This window comes from Mirounga leonina, unplaced genomic scaffold (assembly GCF_011800145.1).
Source record: "Mirounga leonina isolate KUSES-001 unplaced genomic scaffold, KU_Mleo_1.0 Mir_125, whole genome shotgun sequence".
NCBI classification, from domain to species: domain Eukaryota; kingdom Metazoa; phylum Chordata; class Mammalia; order Carnivora; family Phocidae; genus Mirounga; species Mirounga leonina.
This window is the reverse complement of record NW_023270305.1, coordinates 30,969,761-30,982,551: the sequence shown is the minus strand read 5'-3', so window position 1 is coordinate 30,982,551 and position 12,791 is coordinate 30,969,761. Positions and strand designations below refer to the sequence as shown.

Below are 12,791 nucleotides of genomic sequence, written 5' to 3'. Positions count from 1 at the left end.
GTGAGTGAATCTAAAAGCGACTGAGTAAGAAAAAGTCTGGAAACCTCTGGATTCTGCCTCCATAGTATCTGAGAAATACGTCATCTCCTTTATCTGTTCATCTTTTCTTTGTTAGGGTCTTTAATGTAGAGAGTTAGAGTAAGCAGAAGCCTTAGTCATGATAACGTTGTCATATTGGTCCATAAATGACCTTTTGTCTCCCCTCCTTCAGTATATGCGTATGTTTAAACACACATACACAACCTCACCTCATCTCATTCCCCATCTCCCAAAGAATCAATATCCTGACTTGTAGTCCTTATTTCCTTTCATATATATATCTTTCTCACACACATGTGTAGCAAAATGAAGTTTATTTTTGAATTTCCTAAGATTTATATCTTCCTCTATGCAGTATGCTGGAACTTGTTTCACTCAACACTTGGAGGATTATCCAAGCTGTTGCATATAGGTGTTATTTATTTGTCTCACTGCTGTACAATATTCCACCCATTTTCCTGTTGATGGGCAAGTCTCCTGGTATGCTTTGCAAAAATTTCTCTTGAGTAGACTCTCCTTTCCTGCCACACTGCCATTGCTTAGTTTCAGGTGCTCATCATCTCTTGGTAGAATCATGGCAACAGATGCCTCACTTACCCTTCTGACTTCAACAGTCCAATCTACTCTTAAAAAATTACTACTGCCAGAGCATTCTATCCAGAAGTCATTCCTGGCTCTCCATAGTCTGTTGAAGAAAGTCAAAGACAAGTACTCCTGGGCTTCTGTGCACCTTGATCTCATTATCTTCCTACTGCTGTAACCTCCCCACCCTGCTTTCACTAAGATTTAGCAACATTAAACCTTTACTGATTACTATAAATACCAAACTGTTGCATGACTCAGTTTATTGTATATGCTGCTCCTTCTTTTGAAATGCCTTCTCCCTACTTCCTAATGAACTCCTCCCTCCAGAAGTAAGTTGTATCCTGAATTCAGCATTTCTCATTCCTACTCATTTCTTAATGCTTTTGTTATGTATGTATCTATCCCTAAATAACATGAAGTATTACTTTGCATGATTTAAAACTTTACATAAATGTTATTATACATACTGTTTATTCCCGTGCAACTTACTTTTTTCACTTATCATTATGTTTTGATACTCAGATATGCTGAGATGTGAGGTTCTAATTCATTCACCTTCACAGCTCTGTAACATTTCATTGCATGAATACACACACCGTGAGCTATCCATTCTTCTATTGAGAGACATTGAACTTGTTTCCCATTTTTGCTTTTATAATAGTGCTGCCTTAATGTTCTTATGTAGTCTTCTTGTGCACACATGTGAGAGTTTCTCTGGGGTTTATACTTAACAGATGCTGCTGCTTTTTAACTAGAAGCCTCAATAATACCCACTTTGAAGGGTATTATGAAAACCATGAGGTAATGTTAATAAAGCACAATTTCAGACATTCAAACATTTATTGTTAGAAAACTTTCAAATGTATATGAAACACTGGGACATAAAGGCAGTAGTCTGGTGCTCGAATGGTAAACAGAATATGTGTGCTTCTATAGCTCCTACGATACCCAGCCTATCGTAGCATCTGCACATCGTGCTCTTTCTTTACCTCCACATCTCTGTTCATGCTGCTATGTCCTTGGGGCTAAAATGGTCACCTCTAGCTCTGGTTCTCTCCCTGCCTTCTTATCTTTGTCGGCTACTTTTCTGAAGCCTTCCCTGACTTCTCAGGCTGCCCTGGATATCCTTTCCCCTTTGCGCCTATATCTCTCTCACCATCTTTACATGCTCTTCCATAATCGTCTCTAAATGGTCAATGTCTTCTTAAAGACAGGGCTCACATTTTATTCATCTTGTTTCGGGTCACTGAGCACAGTGCCTGATACATGTGCCAATAAACGCATGTGGAATAAGCAAATTTAGGAATTCTTGGGAAGAAAGAAGTTTGCAGCCAAGGATTTCTTGGGGCCAAAGGAAGAGGGATGGAAGCAAGCATGTTATTTTATTAAGAACACAGAGCCCAGAGTTTGAAGTTTTGCCAGTGATGTAGTTATACAGGATATAATGGACTATTAAGGAGGGAGCCTGCCCCTGTCATTCTGGAATGTGAGTACTAGAGGTGCACATCTAGCATATTTTCTTTGATTCTGTCACTCATAGTGATTACAAAATAAATGAGTGAATCAGCCAGTGAATTCACTTGAAAGTAATGAGCAGCTCCTGGCTAATTTAATGTTGCTAGGCATTAAGTTATTATTAGTTTAAAACAGGCATTGGCAAACATTGTCTGTAAAAGGCCAGATAGTAAATGTTTTCAGCTTTGTGGGCCATATGGTCTTTGTTGCAAGTATTCAACTTCGCTGTTAGAGTGTGAAAGCAGCCATAGAAAATATGTAAACAGATGAGTATGGCTGTTTTTTTCTTTTTAAGTAGGCTTCACGCTCAATGTGGAGCTCGAACTCACTACCCCAAGATCAAGAGTGCCATGCTCCACTGACTGAGCCAGCCAGGCGCCCCTAGTATGACTGTTTTTTAATAAAATTTTATTTATGGTCACTGAAATTTAACTTTGATATAATTTTCATGTGTCACAACATACTCTTATTTTGACTTTTTCCCTCAGCTATTAAAGAAGGTACAAACCATTCTTAGTTCAAGGTCTCAAAGAAAACTTGTTGACCCCTGGCTGAAATGAACCTTAACTCCAGGTACAAAGGAGGTAGAATCCAGTGCTGTTCTTTTACTAAATAAATCTTTCAATTCTCTTGATTTGCCACTAGATGGTGTTCCCTTGTAGGTGTGTGGCCCAGAGAGCTGGTCTTTCCAATAGCAAGAATGATTGGAGTTTTTCCGTAGAGTATGGTAAATGAGCCACTGCCATGTTAATGCGGGCATACAAACTGTCCCAGTGTTTCAAAACCATTCCTTTGGGTTTCATTTATGTCTCCACCTTCACACTTACTTGTACATATTCCCTCTATTGCAGCATATCCAACTGAAGGGAACACGACCACTCTCAAATTTTCTGAGATTATTTGCTCAAGGGCTCAGGAGGAAAATAATGTGAATACAGGCTATGGCTAAAGATCTGGGGGTTGCAACTTGGAATCTGGGAACAGCTGCTACCCAAGATACAGGTTAACAAGTGGAACTTATATTCAGAGGATACTTGAAGCCCAAGTGTTGATACACTTAAAACTCCAAAATAGCCCCCATTCTTGGCCTCTTCATGTCACCTTCTTCTACCCTTAAGGTGCATGACAGGACCTGACATTACCCTGGCCCCACACCTTCTGCAGGTTTCCTCACACCTTTTTAGGGTGTGGGAATACTTGATAGCCATAGTGATAATCTTGGCACGTATGTGTGGCCTGAGGTGCAAGGGAAGTTCAGCTGAAATAGAGGTAAATAGAACCATAATAGTTATTCCTGTCATCCTCTTGTCTGAAATCTCCCAGCTCAGATCTCTCTCCCAGACTAGGAGTCCTCTGGCTTGAGCTGTCTCATTTTTCTCCCTTTGTAACCACCCTTCTTTATCCAGACACACAAAAGAAAGAGACTGGATGGCTATGAAAATCATTAACAATGGAAAGATCTTCCATCTTCTTGGAGCAGAAAAGGGCTCGACAGAAACATGACTTTCAAGGTCTGTGAAGCTCAAGTCTGTCATATGGTTATGTCTACTCTGGCTCCGAGTTTGATCTCTCGGGAAACATCAAATAAATCTGTTTTTTCCATACCTCAATATATGACGTTGAAGAAAACTCTTATGTTCTTTCTGAATCTTTTCTGCTAAGCATCTCCAGTAGGGCAATAAGAAATCCTTCTAAAACTCTAGATGGGTTTTTCCTGATAATGAAGACCAGCAGTTCTCATGAAGGCAGTCCTACCACTTAGGGGGCATTTTAGAAATATGTGGTGGGGGGGGACTTTTGGTTGTGCAGTGCTGCTGGCCTGTTGTGCGCAGGACTGGGGTCACAAAGAAGGGTTTGGATCCCAGTGGGAAAAAAAAACTGGAGGGGGGAAGGTGAGCGAAAATTTTTATATAGGATTTAGGTTGATGGGCAGTGCAACAGGGCCACGTGCCCCCTTCCGTGTCACCAGCCTAATAACTAGAGCCAACATCCCCTAGCTCACTGATCCTGGCCAGAAATGCAGGATATCCTCTGAAGCAAGAACAGCCTTATGCATTGAAGATTCTTTGCCTGGCCCCTCACAATCTCAAATATACAGATGTACATTTTAGGCAGGTGAAACTTTGTTTATAATTATCAGAGTCTAGAATTCTGTTTTATATGTAACCATAGAGTCTTTTTAATATATGCTAAATCTTCCAGGAATGCAGCCTCTTGTTAACTGAAGGATTGTGTTTCCTTCCGTTCAGAACTTGACTAATAGTCATTCACCGTTTCAGAAGAATCATGTCACAGACAACAGTGCCCTGTGTGGTATTTGTATCTCCAAAATCAATCTACATTTTTAGCTGTCACTATCACAGCGATTCTGCATGGAGGCGCAAACATCTGACTACTTTATCATGTTTTCTACTGCAGTTGTGCCCAGTATACGTAGTGAGTTCATTGATATATTTAATTTACCATGAATATATATTTTTTTATTATAAGCAAACTTTCATTTTATTTCTCCCTTATTAGGTTAGGGAAATATTTTAGTCCATTCAGGCTACAATAACAAAATACCACAGACTGGGTAGCTTATAAACAACAGAAATTTATTTCTTACAGTTCTGGAAGCTGGAAGTCTGAGACCAGGGCACCAGCACGGTTGGGTGAAGACTATCTTCCAGGTTGTTTGTAGTCCTCACATAACAGAAGGGCCTAGGGACCTCTCTGGAGCTTCTTATTCATGAGGGCTCCACGTTCATGATTTAAGCACCTCCTAAAGGCCGCACCTACTAAGACCATTACCTTAGAGGGTGAGGACTTCCAACATTTTGCAATTTGGGATGGGGGTGGAGGGGAGTGAGATACACAAACATTCAGACTACAGGATTAATAATTTATATTTTTTAGGTATAAGAGCTAGTAAACTATATTATGTATGCCATTTCATTTCAGAGTAGCAAAAGGGATGTTATATAATATTTACTAGAATGTGAAATGATAATATTTTATATGTTTGTTTCCTGTTGTTGCCATAACAAATTACTTGGTGGCTTAAAATAACATAAATTTATTATCTTACAAGTTGTGGTCAAAAGTCAGAAATGGGATTCACTGGGTTTAAATCAAGGTGTCATCAGGGCTGTTCTCCTTCTAGAGGTTCTAGGGGGAGAAGCTGTTCCCTTGCCTTTTCCACTTTCTAGAGACCACCTGCATTTCTTGGTTCATGGCCCATCCCTCCATCTTCAAAGCCAGCAGTATAGTATCTTCAAATGTCTGTCTGACTCTGACCTTCTTGCTTTAATTGTTACATCTCCTTCTCTGACTCTGACCCCCTGCCATCCTCTTATAAGGATTCTTAGGATTCCATTGGGCCCACCTGGATAATCCAGGATAATCTCCCTCTCTCAAGATCATTAATCACATTTGCAAAGTTCCTTTTGTCATGTAAGGTAACATATTCCTGGGTCTAGGGAGTAGGACCTGGACATCTTTGGGGGGGTCTTTATTCTGTCTGTCATACTTTTTTTTTAAGATTTTATTTATTTGTCAGAGAGAGAGAGCACAAAGCTGAGGAAGCTGTAGGCAGAGGAAGCAGGCTTCCTGCTAAGCAAGGAGTCCAATGTGAAACTCGATCCTAGGACCCTGGGATCATGACCTGAGGCGAAGGCAGATACTTAACTGGCTGAGCCTCCCAGGCATCCCTATCACACTTTAATACTTGTTCTGATAAGGTTGAGACTCATAGATATAACTAAAGCATTAGGCTAGACCTTCTGACTTGGGGCAGCTAGATTTCTTTCTTGACCTTGGCTGGGGCTGAACCTGTTCCAGGGCTAGAGTGTCTCGAGAACCACCTAATCCCTCCCAGGCTGAGCCACTGGCTCCTGAGGGAAGACCGGTTGCTGCAAGGCCCTGAGTTGCCAGGCAGTGTGGGTCCAGGTATTCATTTGAAGCTAACCTGGATTGAAGAGCTCCTTTTAATTCTTTTTTTTTTTTTTTTTTCCATTGGGAGCATGTATTACTCTTTGGGGCACCCAACTTAAATTTTATTTAATTAATTGTTCTTAAAAAATTGTTTTATTTTTATTTTATTTTTTTAAATTGAAGTAGCATTGACATGCAATGTTATATTAGTTTTAGGCGTACAACGAAGTGATTTGACAACTCTATACGTTATGCTATGCTCGCAAGTGTACTTACCATCAGTCACCATACAGAGCTATTACAATACCATTGACGATATTCCCTGTGCTGTACCTTTCATCCCTTTGACTTATTCATTCCATAACTGGAATCCTAGATCTCCCCTTCCCCTTTTGCCCATCCCCCGACCCCTCTCCCCTCTGGCAGCCACCAGTGTGTTCTCTGTATTTGTGGGTCTGTTTCAGCTTTGTTTGGTTGTTTTGTTTTTTAGATTCCATAGTAGGTGAAATCATATGGTATTTGCCTTTTCAACTTTAATAACAGCTGTCTGGCAATTAAGAAGAGTGGCATTTAGGGGCACCTGGCTGGCTCAGTAGGTAGAACATGTGACTCTTGATCTCGGGGTCGTGAATTCAAGCCCCACATTGGGTGTAGAGTTTACTTAAAGAAAAAAAAAAAAGAAAAGTGACATTTAGGTCAATGGACATTTTAGAATTGCCCCTCCAATGTCCCCATTCCTGGGAAAGAAGAAAGACAGAGCATGTTGGTATTTTCCTGGCAGCAGACACATGTTTAAGGGAGATTTGATAAAAAGATAGAAATGAGGGTTTTCATTTTCAAAGCCTGCCTCCTCTCCATAATACAGCCTGCATCCAGCACACCTGCATCATCAGGGAGCTCCCAGACCTCTATGCCCTGGGTGGGGGTGCTGTGGGAACCCCAGGTAGTACTGCAGAAGAGGGATGCCCCTTGCAGTCTAAATAATCCTGTTATGTATATACCAAGGGGGTCAGTTTGGCATCTGCTGTATTCTGCAAACAGTCTGCCTTTGGGGGAGGAGGGAGGAGGGACAAGGGGCCCATCACACTTGAGAAAGTATAAGCCTGACAGCTGAAGGTTCCCAGAGCAGCAAGCATCACCTCTCCTCTTGGACAATTTCAGCTGTCTGCTTTGGATTGACAGAGGCATCTGGCTGCTAAAAATATCCTACTGACGAAGTGCTCCCTATTCCAACTAAAGCTGAGCACAACTGCCATCCAGGACTGAACTTCTTGCAAAGGAACTTTTCAAAGTTTTCAGGCCCAATTCGAGAGGCACACCAGCCCATGGTCATTTCTGCCTTGTCAGCTTTGCTGGGTGATGAATAAGACCCTTGTCAGATCACTGTCTTCTCGTCTGCCCCATTCCCACCTCCAGGAAACGTGATAGAGGGGGAGATGAGGGCCCAGTGGCTGAGAGGGGGTAGGGAAAGGGGAGGGGCTTGTCCATTTATAGGCTTGCTCTTTGGGATGCTGAAGGTGCTGAAATAGCAAGGACAAGGGACGTGGCTCAGTGTGAAATATCCACGGAGCTGCCTGAAGGACTCTGAGATGACAGTAGGGAGAATGGAGAACGTGGAGGTCTTCACTTCTGAGGGCAAGGGCAGGGGTCTGAAGGCCACTAAGGAGTTCTGGGCTTCGGATGTCATCTTCGCCGAGCGGGCTTATGCTGCAGTGGTTTTTGACAGGTATGGAATGTGGGGTGTTGCTGCCTTTTCTCTGTTGGTGTGGCTCTAAAATCTTTTGCTCTCAAAATCATCAGGGAAAGGGATAGAATCCTTGTGATCATTTTTAACAAAATGGCACTTCTGACAGCTGCTTTCTGGCATCACTTTTTCTGGAAAGAGTCATTGCTAGTGTGATTTGTTCTGGTCCCTAGGAGGGTTGTAAAGGTGAGGAAAGGCTTTGGGGCATTTTCTCACAGTACTGTTGAACTTGCCTGAGTGGGTGTGCTGTGTGTGGGGAGGGCAATGGGAAGGGGAATGGAAAGGTGGGTGTGGTGCTATAGGAAACAATTTCTTACAGAAGCCTCCATGTTTTTAGCTTCTTGAGTATAATCAATATTTTAGAGCAGAAAGTATTTGCAGAGACTTTAAAAAAGCAATTGTAAATACACAAGTAACACTGGAATCCATCTACATTTGAAAAATTAGAATATCACCAATGAAGCTGAAAGCCCTTTTTACCTCTCCCACCCCCAATCCCAATCTTCTCTGTCTTTCCTCAGAGGTAATACCTGTTATGATTTTAATGTGTTTCCTTCTAGAATGTTCTTGTATGATTACATACATATATCTGCATTTATCAGAAATGGATAGCTGTAGGGTTTTTTTTTTTTTAACAGAAGTGGTATTATACTTTGGATGTCATTCTAGAACTTGCTCTCTTCACTAAACAACATGTTTTTGATATGTATTCTTATGGGAACTGTACATTTATAAATAATTCTTTTAAATCCTCAAAGATTCGTTTCTTTTACCCATGTGTAGATCTATCCATGTTGATCCATATGCTAGGTGGATTGCCAATTTTGACTGCTGTAGATATTCTACCCTATAAATACATGAAAGCTTATTTATCCACTTCCCTATTGAGAGACATTCGGTGGTTTACCGTTTTTCATGAAAACAAACATTTCTGCAATTAAAATCCTTGACCATGCCCACTTGTACACACGTGTGATTATTCTCCAGGATATATGGCTAGAAGAGGAATTGTGCCATAAAGTGTGCTATTTCTATTTTAATAGGCTCTCCAAAGTGGCTGCATTAAATTTACATCCCCATTTCCCCACAACCATGTCTGTACTTGACTACCAAACTTTTAAATTAGTATTAAATCTTTATTTAAAAAAAAAACAACCCGGCCAAGTGATTAAATTATAACACTATTCTCCGAGCCCAAACTTGGGGTGACCTGCCTGACATTGATGTGGTCTGAATCAAGATGGCCTCTGATAATCTAGGCTTTGTGGTTGGCTCACTGTACTCACCATCCTGAGAATGGGCCCTGCTTTTCAGAGATAATTTGATTAGTATTTAGCTTTCCTTTCTTCCTGTCTACCAGGCCCTTCAGGGAGAAGGCAGTGAATGGAGTATATGGCTGACTGTCACCTGAGGAATATAAGGTGCCTGAGGTGACAGTAATACCACTTCAATGGAAGCTTGTCTTACTTGATTAATTTACTTGTGTATAGCGTCATGGCTGGAGGTGAGTGTAGTTGGGGAGTCACTTGGATTTGGAATTAAGACTAAAAAGCTAGAAAACAGAAACTCTGAACCCTGATCTTGGTGCTGCCACTGAATGGCCACATTGCCAATTCCCTAAAAGCCAATATAGCCAATTAGTATCCCTTTTAAGAGTGTTTGGAATTGAGTGGGTTTTCCTTTCCATTATAAAAGTAAAACTAAGGAAGAAAAAATATATCTTCACACAAAGATACTAACCCTAAACATTGTTGTGTATTTCCTTCCAGCTTATTTTAAAACAGAGGTTTCATTTATACTACACAGCTGGGGTCTTATTATAGAAATGATGATGTTTTACATTTAATAATTTAGCTACTTCTTTGTTACTAAGTTCTCTTCATAAGCATAGTATTTAATGGCTGTGTGCTCTCCTACCACTTCTTTATGACTGAACATTTAGGATGTTCACATGTTTTTCTTACCATAAATTAAACCATCATTCATTTGAAGTAATAACTACAAAACAACTTTAGTGTACATTTCAGATAACATGCTAACAAAATGTTATATTATTATTACAATAATAAAAATGGGGATGATTGGGGTAAATGATCTTTAAAATGATTGAAAAAAATCTCAAAGAGATACTTTTAAAAAGTGATTTTTTTCCCCAAATTTGTCACTTCAAGGATGAGGGGGCTGCTCTTTGGGTGTACCTGGGATAGCCTGGAGAGGCAGCAAAGGAAACCTTTGCCCATTGTGTCCTCCCATTTTAACCTCCTGGTGGAGACTCAGCCACTGTAGATAAGAAACCCGAGTGGGGAGGTAGGACTGAGTCACTCATAAAAGAGGCACATTCTAATCCATGTTATTGCAAGCCAGGCTTTCTGCCCTACCCTCCAACACAAACACGAGGAAAGATTTTATTTTTAGTTGAGTGCTATATTAAATGAAAATTCTTTCCAACAATACATGGCATATATTGTATATATGAATGTTATGAAGCATAACAATAAATGAATACCCAGGAAACATAACAATAACTGAACACCCATGAAATCATCATCCTGCTTAACTAGAGCATGCCGTTATATTGCATCTTCTCTATCTTTCCCCATCCAGTCCCTGGCTCGTCACAAAGGTAACTAGTATCTTGAATTTTATGTTATTATTCCCATACCTTTTGAGTAATAATTTTATCACATGTGTACATATTCCTAAGCACCATATATAATTTAGTTTTTGTGTTTTATTTTTGATCTTTGAAACAATGGTATAGTATTACATATGACTTTATGCTACTTGCTTCTTTGACTCAATTGTTAGTTTTATTATTCATCCATATGGTTTTGTGTAACTAAAGTGTCAGTTTGTACCACAGTTTGTTTTTCCATTCTTCTGCAGGTGGTTGCAATGGACATTTTTCATTTTATTTCTTGGTAAACAGATACATCAGGTGTGTATCCAGGAGTGGAAATACCCGATCATAATGCATGTGATATTCAGCTTTAAAATATAATGCCGTAGTGTGTAAGACTGACTTGCAAGTTTGCATTGTCTTTGTTAGGATAGACTTAGTTTAGCATTAACAGCAACAATCCAGGCCCTTATAATATAGTCCTTAGTCAGGTTAGGATCTCTTGAATTTTGCTGGTTGGAAAAACAGGTGGTCTCCTTAACTATAAAGGAACAAGAATAAAGTAGAGACAATCTTTTTAGGGCTGGCAAATATGTAACACTTGGGCTACCACGATCCCTGCTAGGTATAGTTAATCAATTGGGCAACTCCTTCCTGAACTCCAACTTAGCATAAGGATTTTTTCTATCAGGGTCCTCCAAGCAGCCCTTACTAATCAATCAAAACTGTCATTTCAAAGAACAGCTATTTGCCATCCCTTTTAGGTGTTTGGTTGGGTGCTGGAAAGGGATGAAGGTGAAGTAGGTGGGTAAAGTCAATTTACCAAGAAGCTGTCTTTAATGGACATGGTCTTTTAAAGTGGACGAACCCCCAAGGGTGGTAGATGAACTGTTAAAAGTTGCTCTCGACCCCTCGTGCTCTCTACTCTTAGTGTGCCCAGTTTTTGGGAGGACAGAGAATAGGAGCCTATGATATCTTAGCTTGAATGATCCTGCTTATTTCTAAATGAGATTGGACTAATCTGGGAATTCATGATGTTGTCTTGTTCAGATTTTTTAGCTTATTTTAGAAAACGTAGAAATTATAGAAAAACCAAAGTAAGAAAATAAAAATTCTCTGCAATCTTAACATTCAGAGAAAACTACTGTTAATATTCTGGCATATATCCTTATGATTGTTTGTTTTGTTTTGTTTTACTTGAAATATAATTGGCTCCTTATAATTGTTTTATGCAAATATGATCCATATGAAATATTTTCTTGATCCCAATGATTTTAGGTGGGGTAGTGGTGGTGGGAGAAACACAACATTAAATGTACACCTTGATGGTAAAATGCTTCCCTAAAATTAACATACTGTATTAAAATATGGGGGGCAGTTTATTTTACAATTAAAGGAATATGACACAGTATAGTATTTTATTAATCCTAGGATACATCATGAAATCATGATGTATTCTACAATCTGTGGCTCATGGTTTAATGGGGAGCATTTGTTTGTTTCTTAATGGAAAAAAAATGATATATTTAATAATTGACAGTATCTCAGATTCAATGTAATTAATGTACACATTTCTTCCTTTCACAAAAGTGGGTTATTGTGTAACTTCTTTACCTTAAAATATGTTATGAGCAAATTTTCAAACCATTATTATCTTCCTAAAGCATTTTTAATGACTATATAGTATTCCTTTTTTTGACTGTTACATATCAGTTTAGCAAGTGCCGTATTTTGGATATCAAGGTTGTTTCCTACTTTTCCTAATAGATCTTTCCATACATCTCTGATTATTTAAGGTAAACTCCTAGAAGTGTACATTTTGGATTCAAAAGTCAGTTTTAAAGCCCTTAATATAGATTTCCAAATCACCCCACCAAAGAGGATTATACCAGTTTTCTCCATGAGCAATATAGCATTTGCCTCCTTATCCCAGCACTGGCCAACACAGAGAGCTAACTTTGACTTTTATATTTTCCAACTTCATCTATAAAAACTTATTTTAGTATTATTTTGTTTTCAATCTTTGTATTATTAGGGAGGTGAAAGGTTTTTAAAAAATATATTTATTGGTCATCACCTTCCTTTTTTTATGATTTGTCTGTTTTCTATTGATGCCCTCATTTGAAAACTATATGTGTAGCTCATTTGTTTATTACTCCTTAATGTTCAGAACTTCTAAATTGTTTGAATCCTTCTGCATTATTTTGGTTTATTAGCTTTTTTGATTTTACATCTTTTGTAATTCTCAGTTACTTTTATTTTAATTAATCAATCATGTATTTATTTATTAAGTAGGCTCCATGCCCAGTGTGGAGCCCAGTGTGAGGCCTGAACTCACAACCCTGAGATCAAGACCTGAGTTAAAATCAAGAG

General features: G+C 39.2%; 1 protein-coding gene across 2 annotated transcripts in view; it reads left to right on the top strand.

The window, feature by feature from the left end:
- Positions 1 to 7,554: 7,554 nt before the first annotated feature.
- Positions 7,555 to 12,791, top strand: part of SMYD1 (SET and MYND domain containing 1) — a 35,879-nt gene continuing 30,642 nt past the window's right edge. For both annotated transcript variants that reach the window (XM_035001103.1, XM_035001102.1), the window contains exon 1: positions 7,555 to 7,780. In XM_035001103.1, coding sequence (XP_034856994.1) covers positions 7,644 to 7,780 — 137 coding nt within the window. In that variant the 5' untranslated portion in view covers positions 7,555 to 7,643. The remainder of the gene's footprint in view (positions 7,781 to 12,791) is intronic.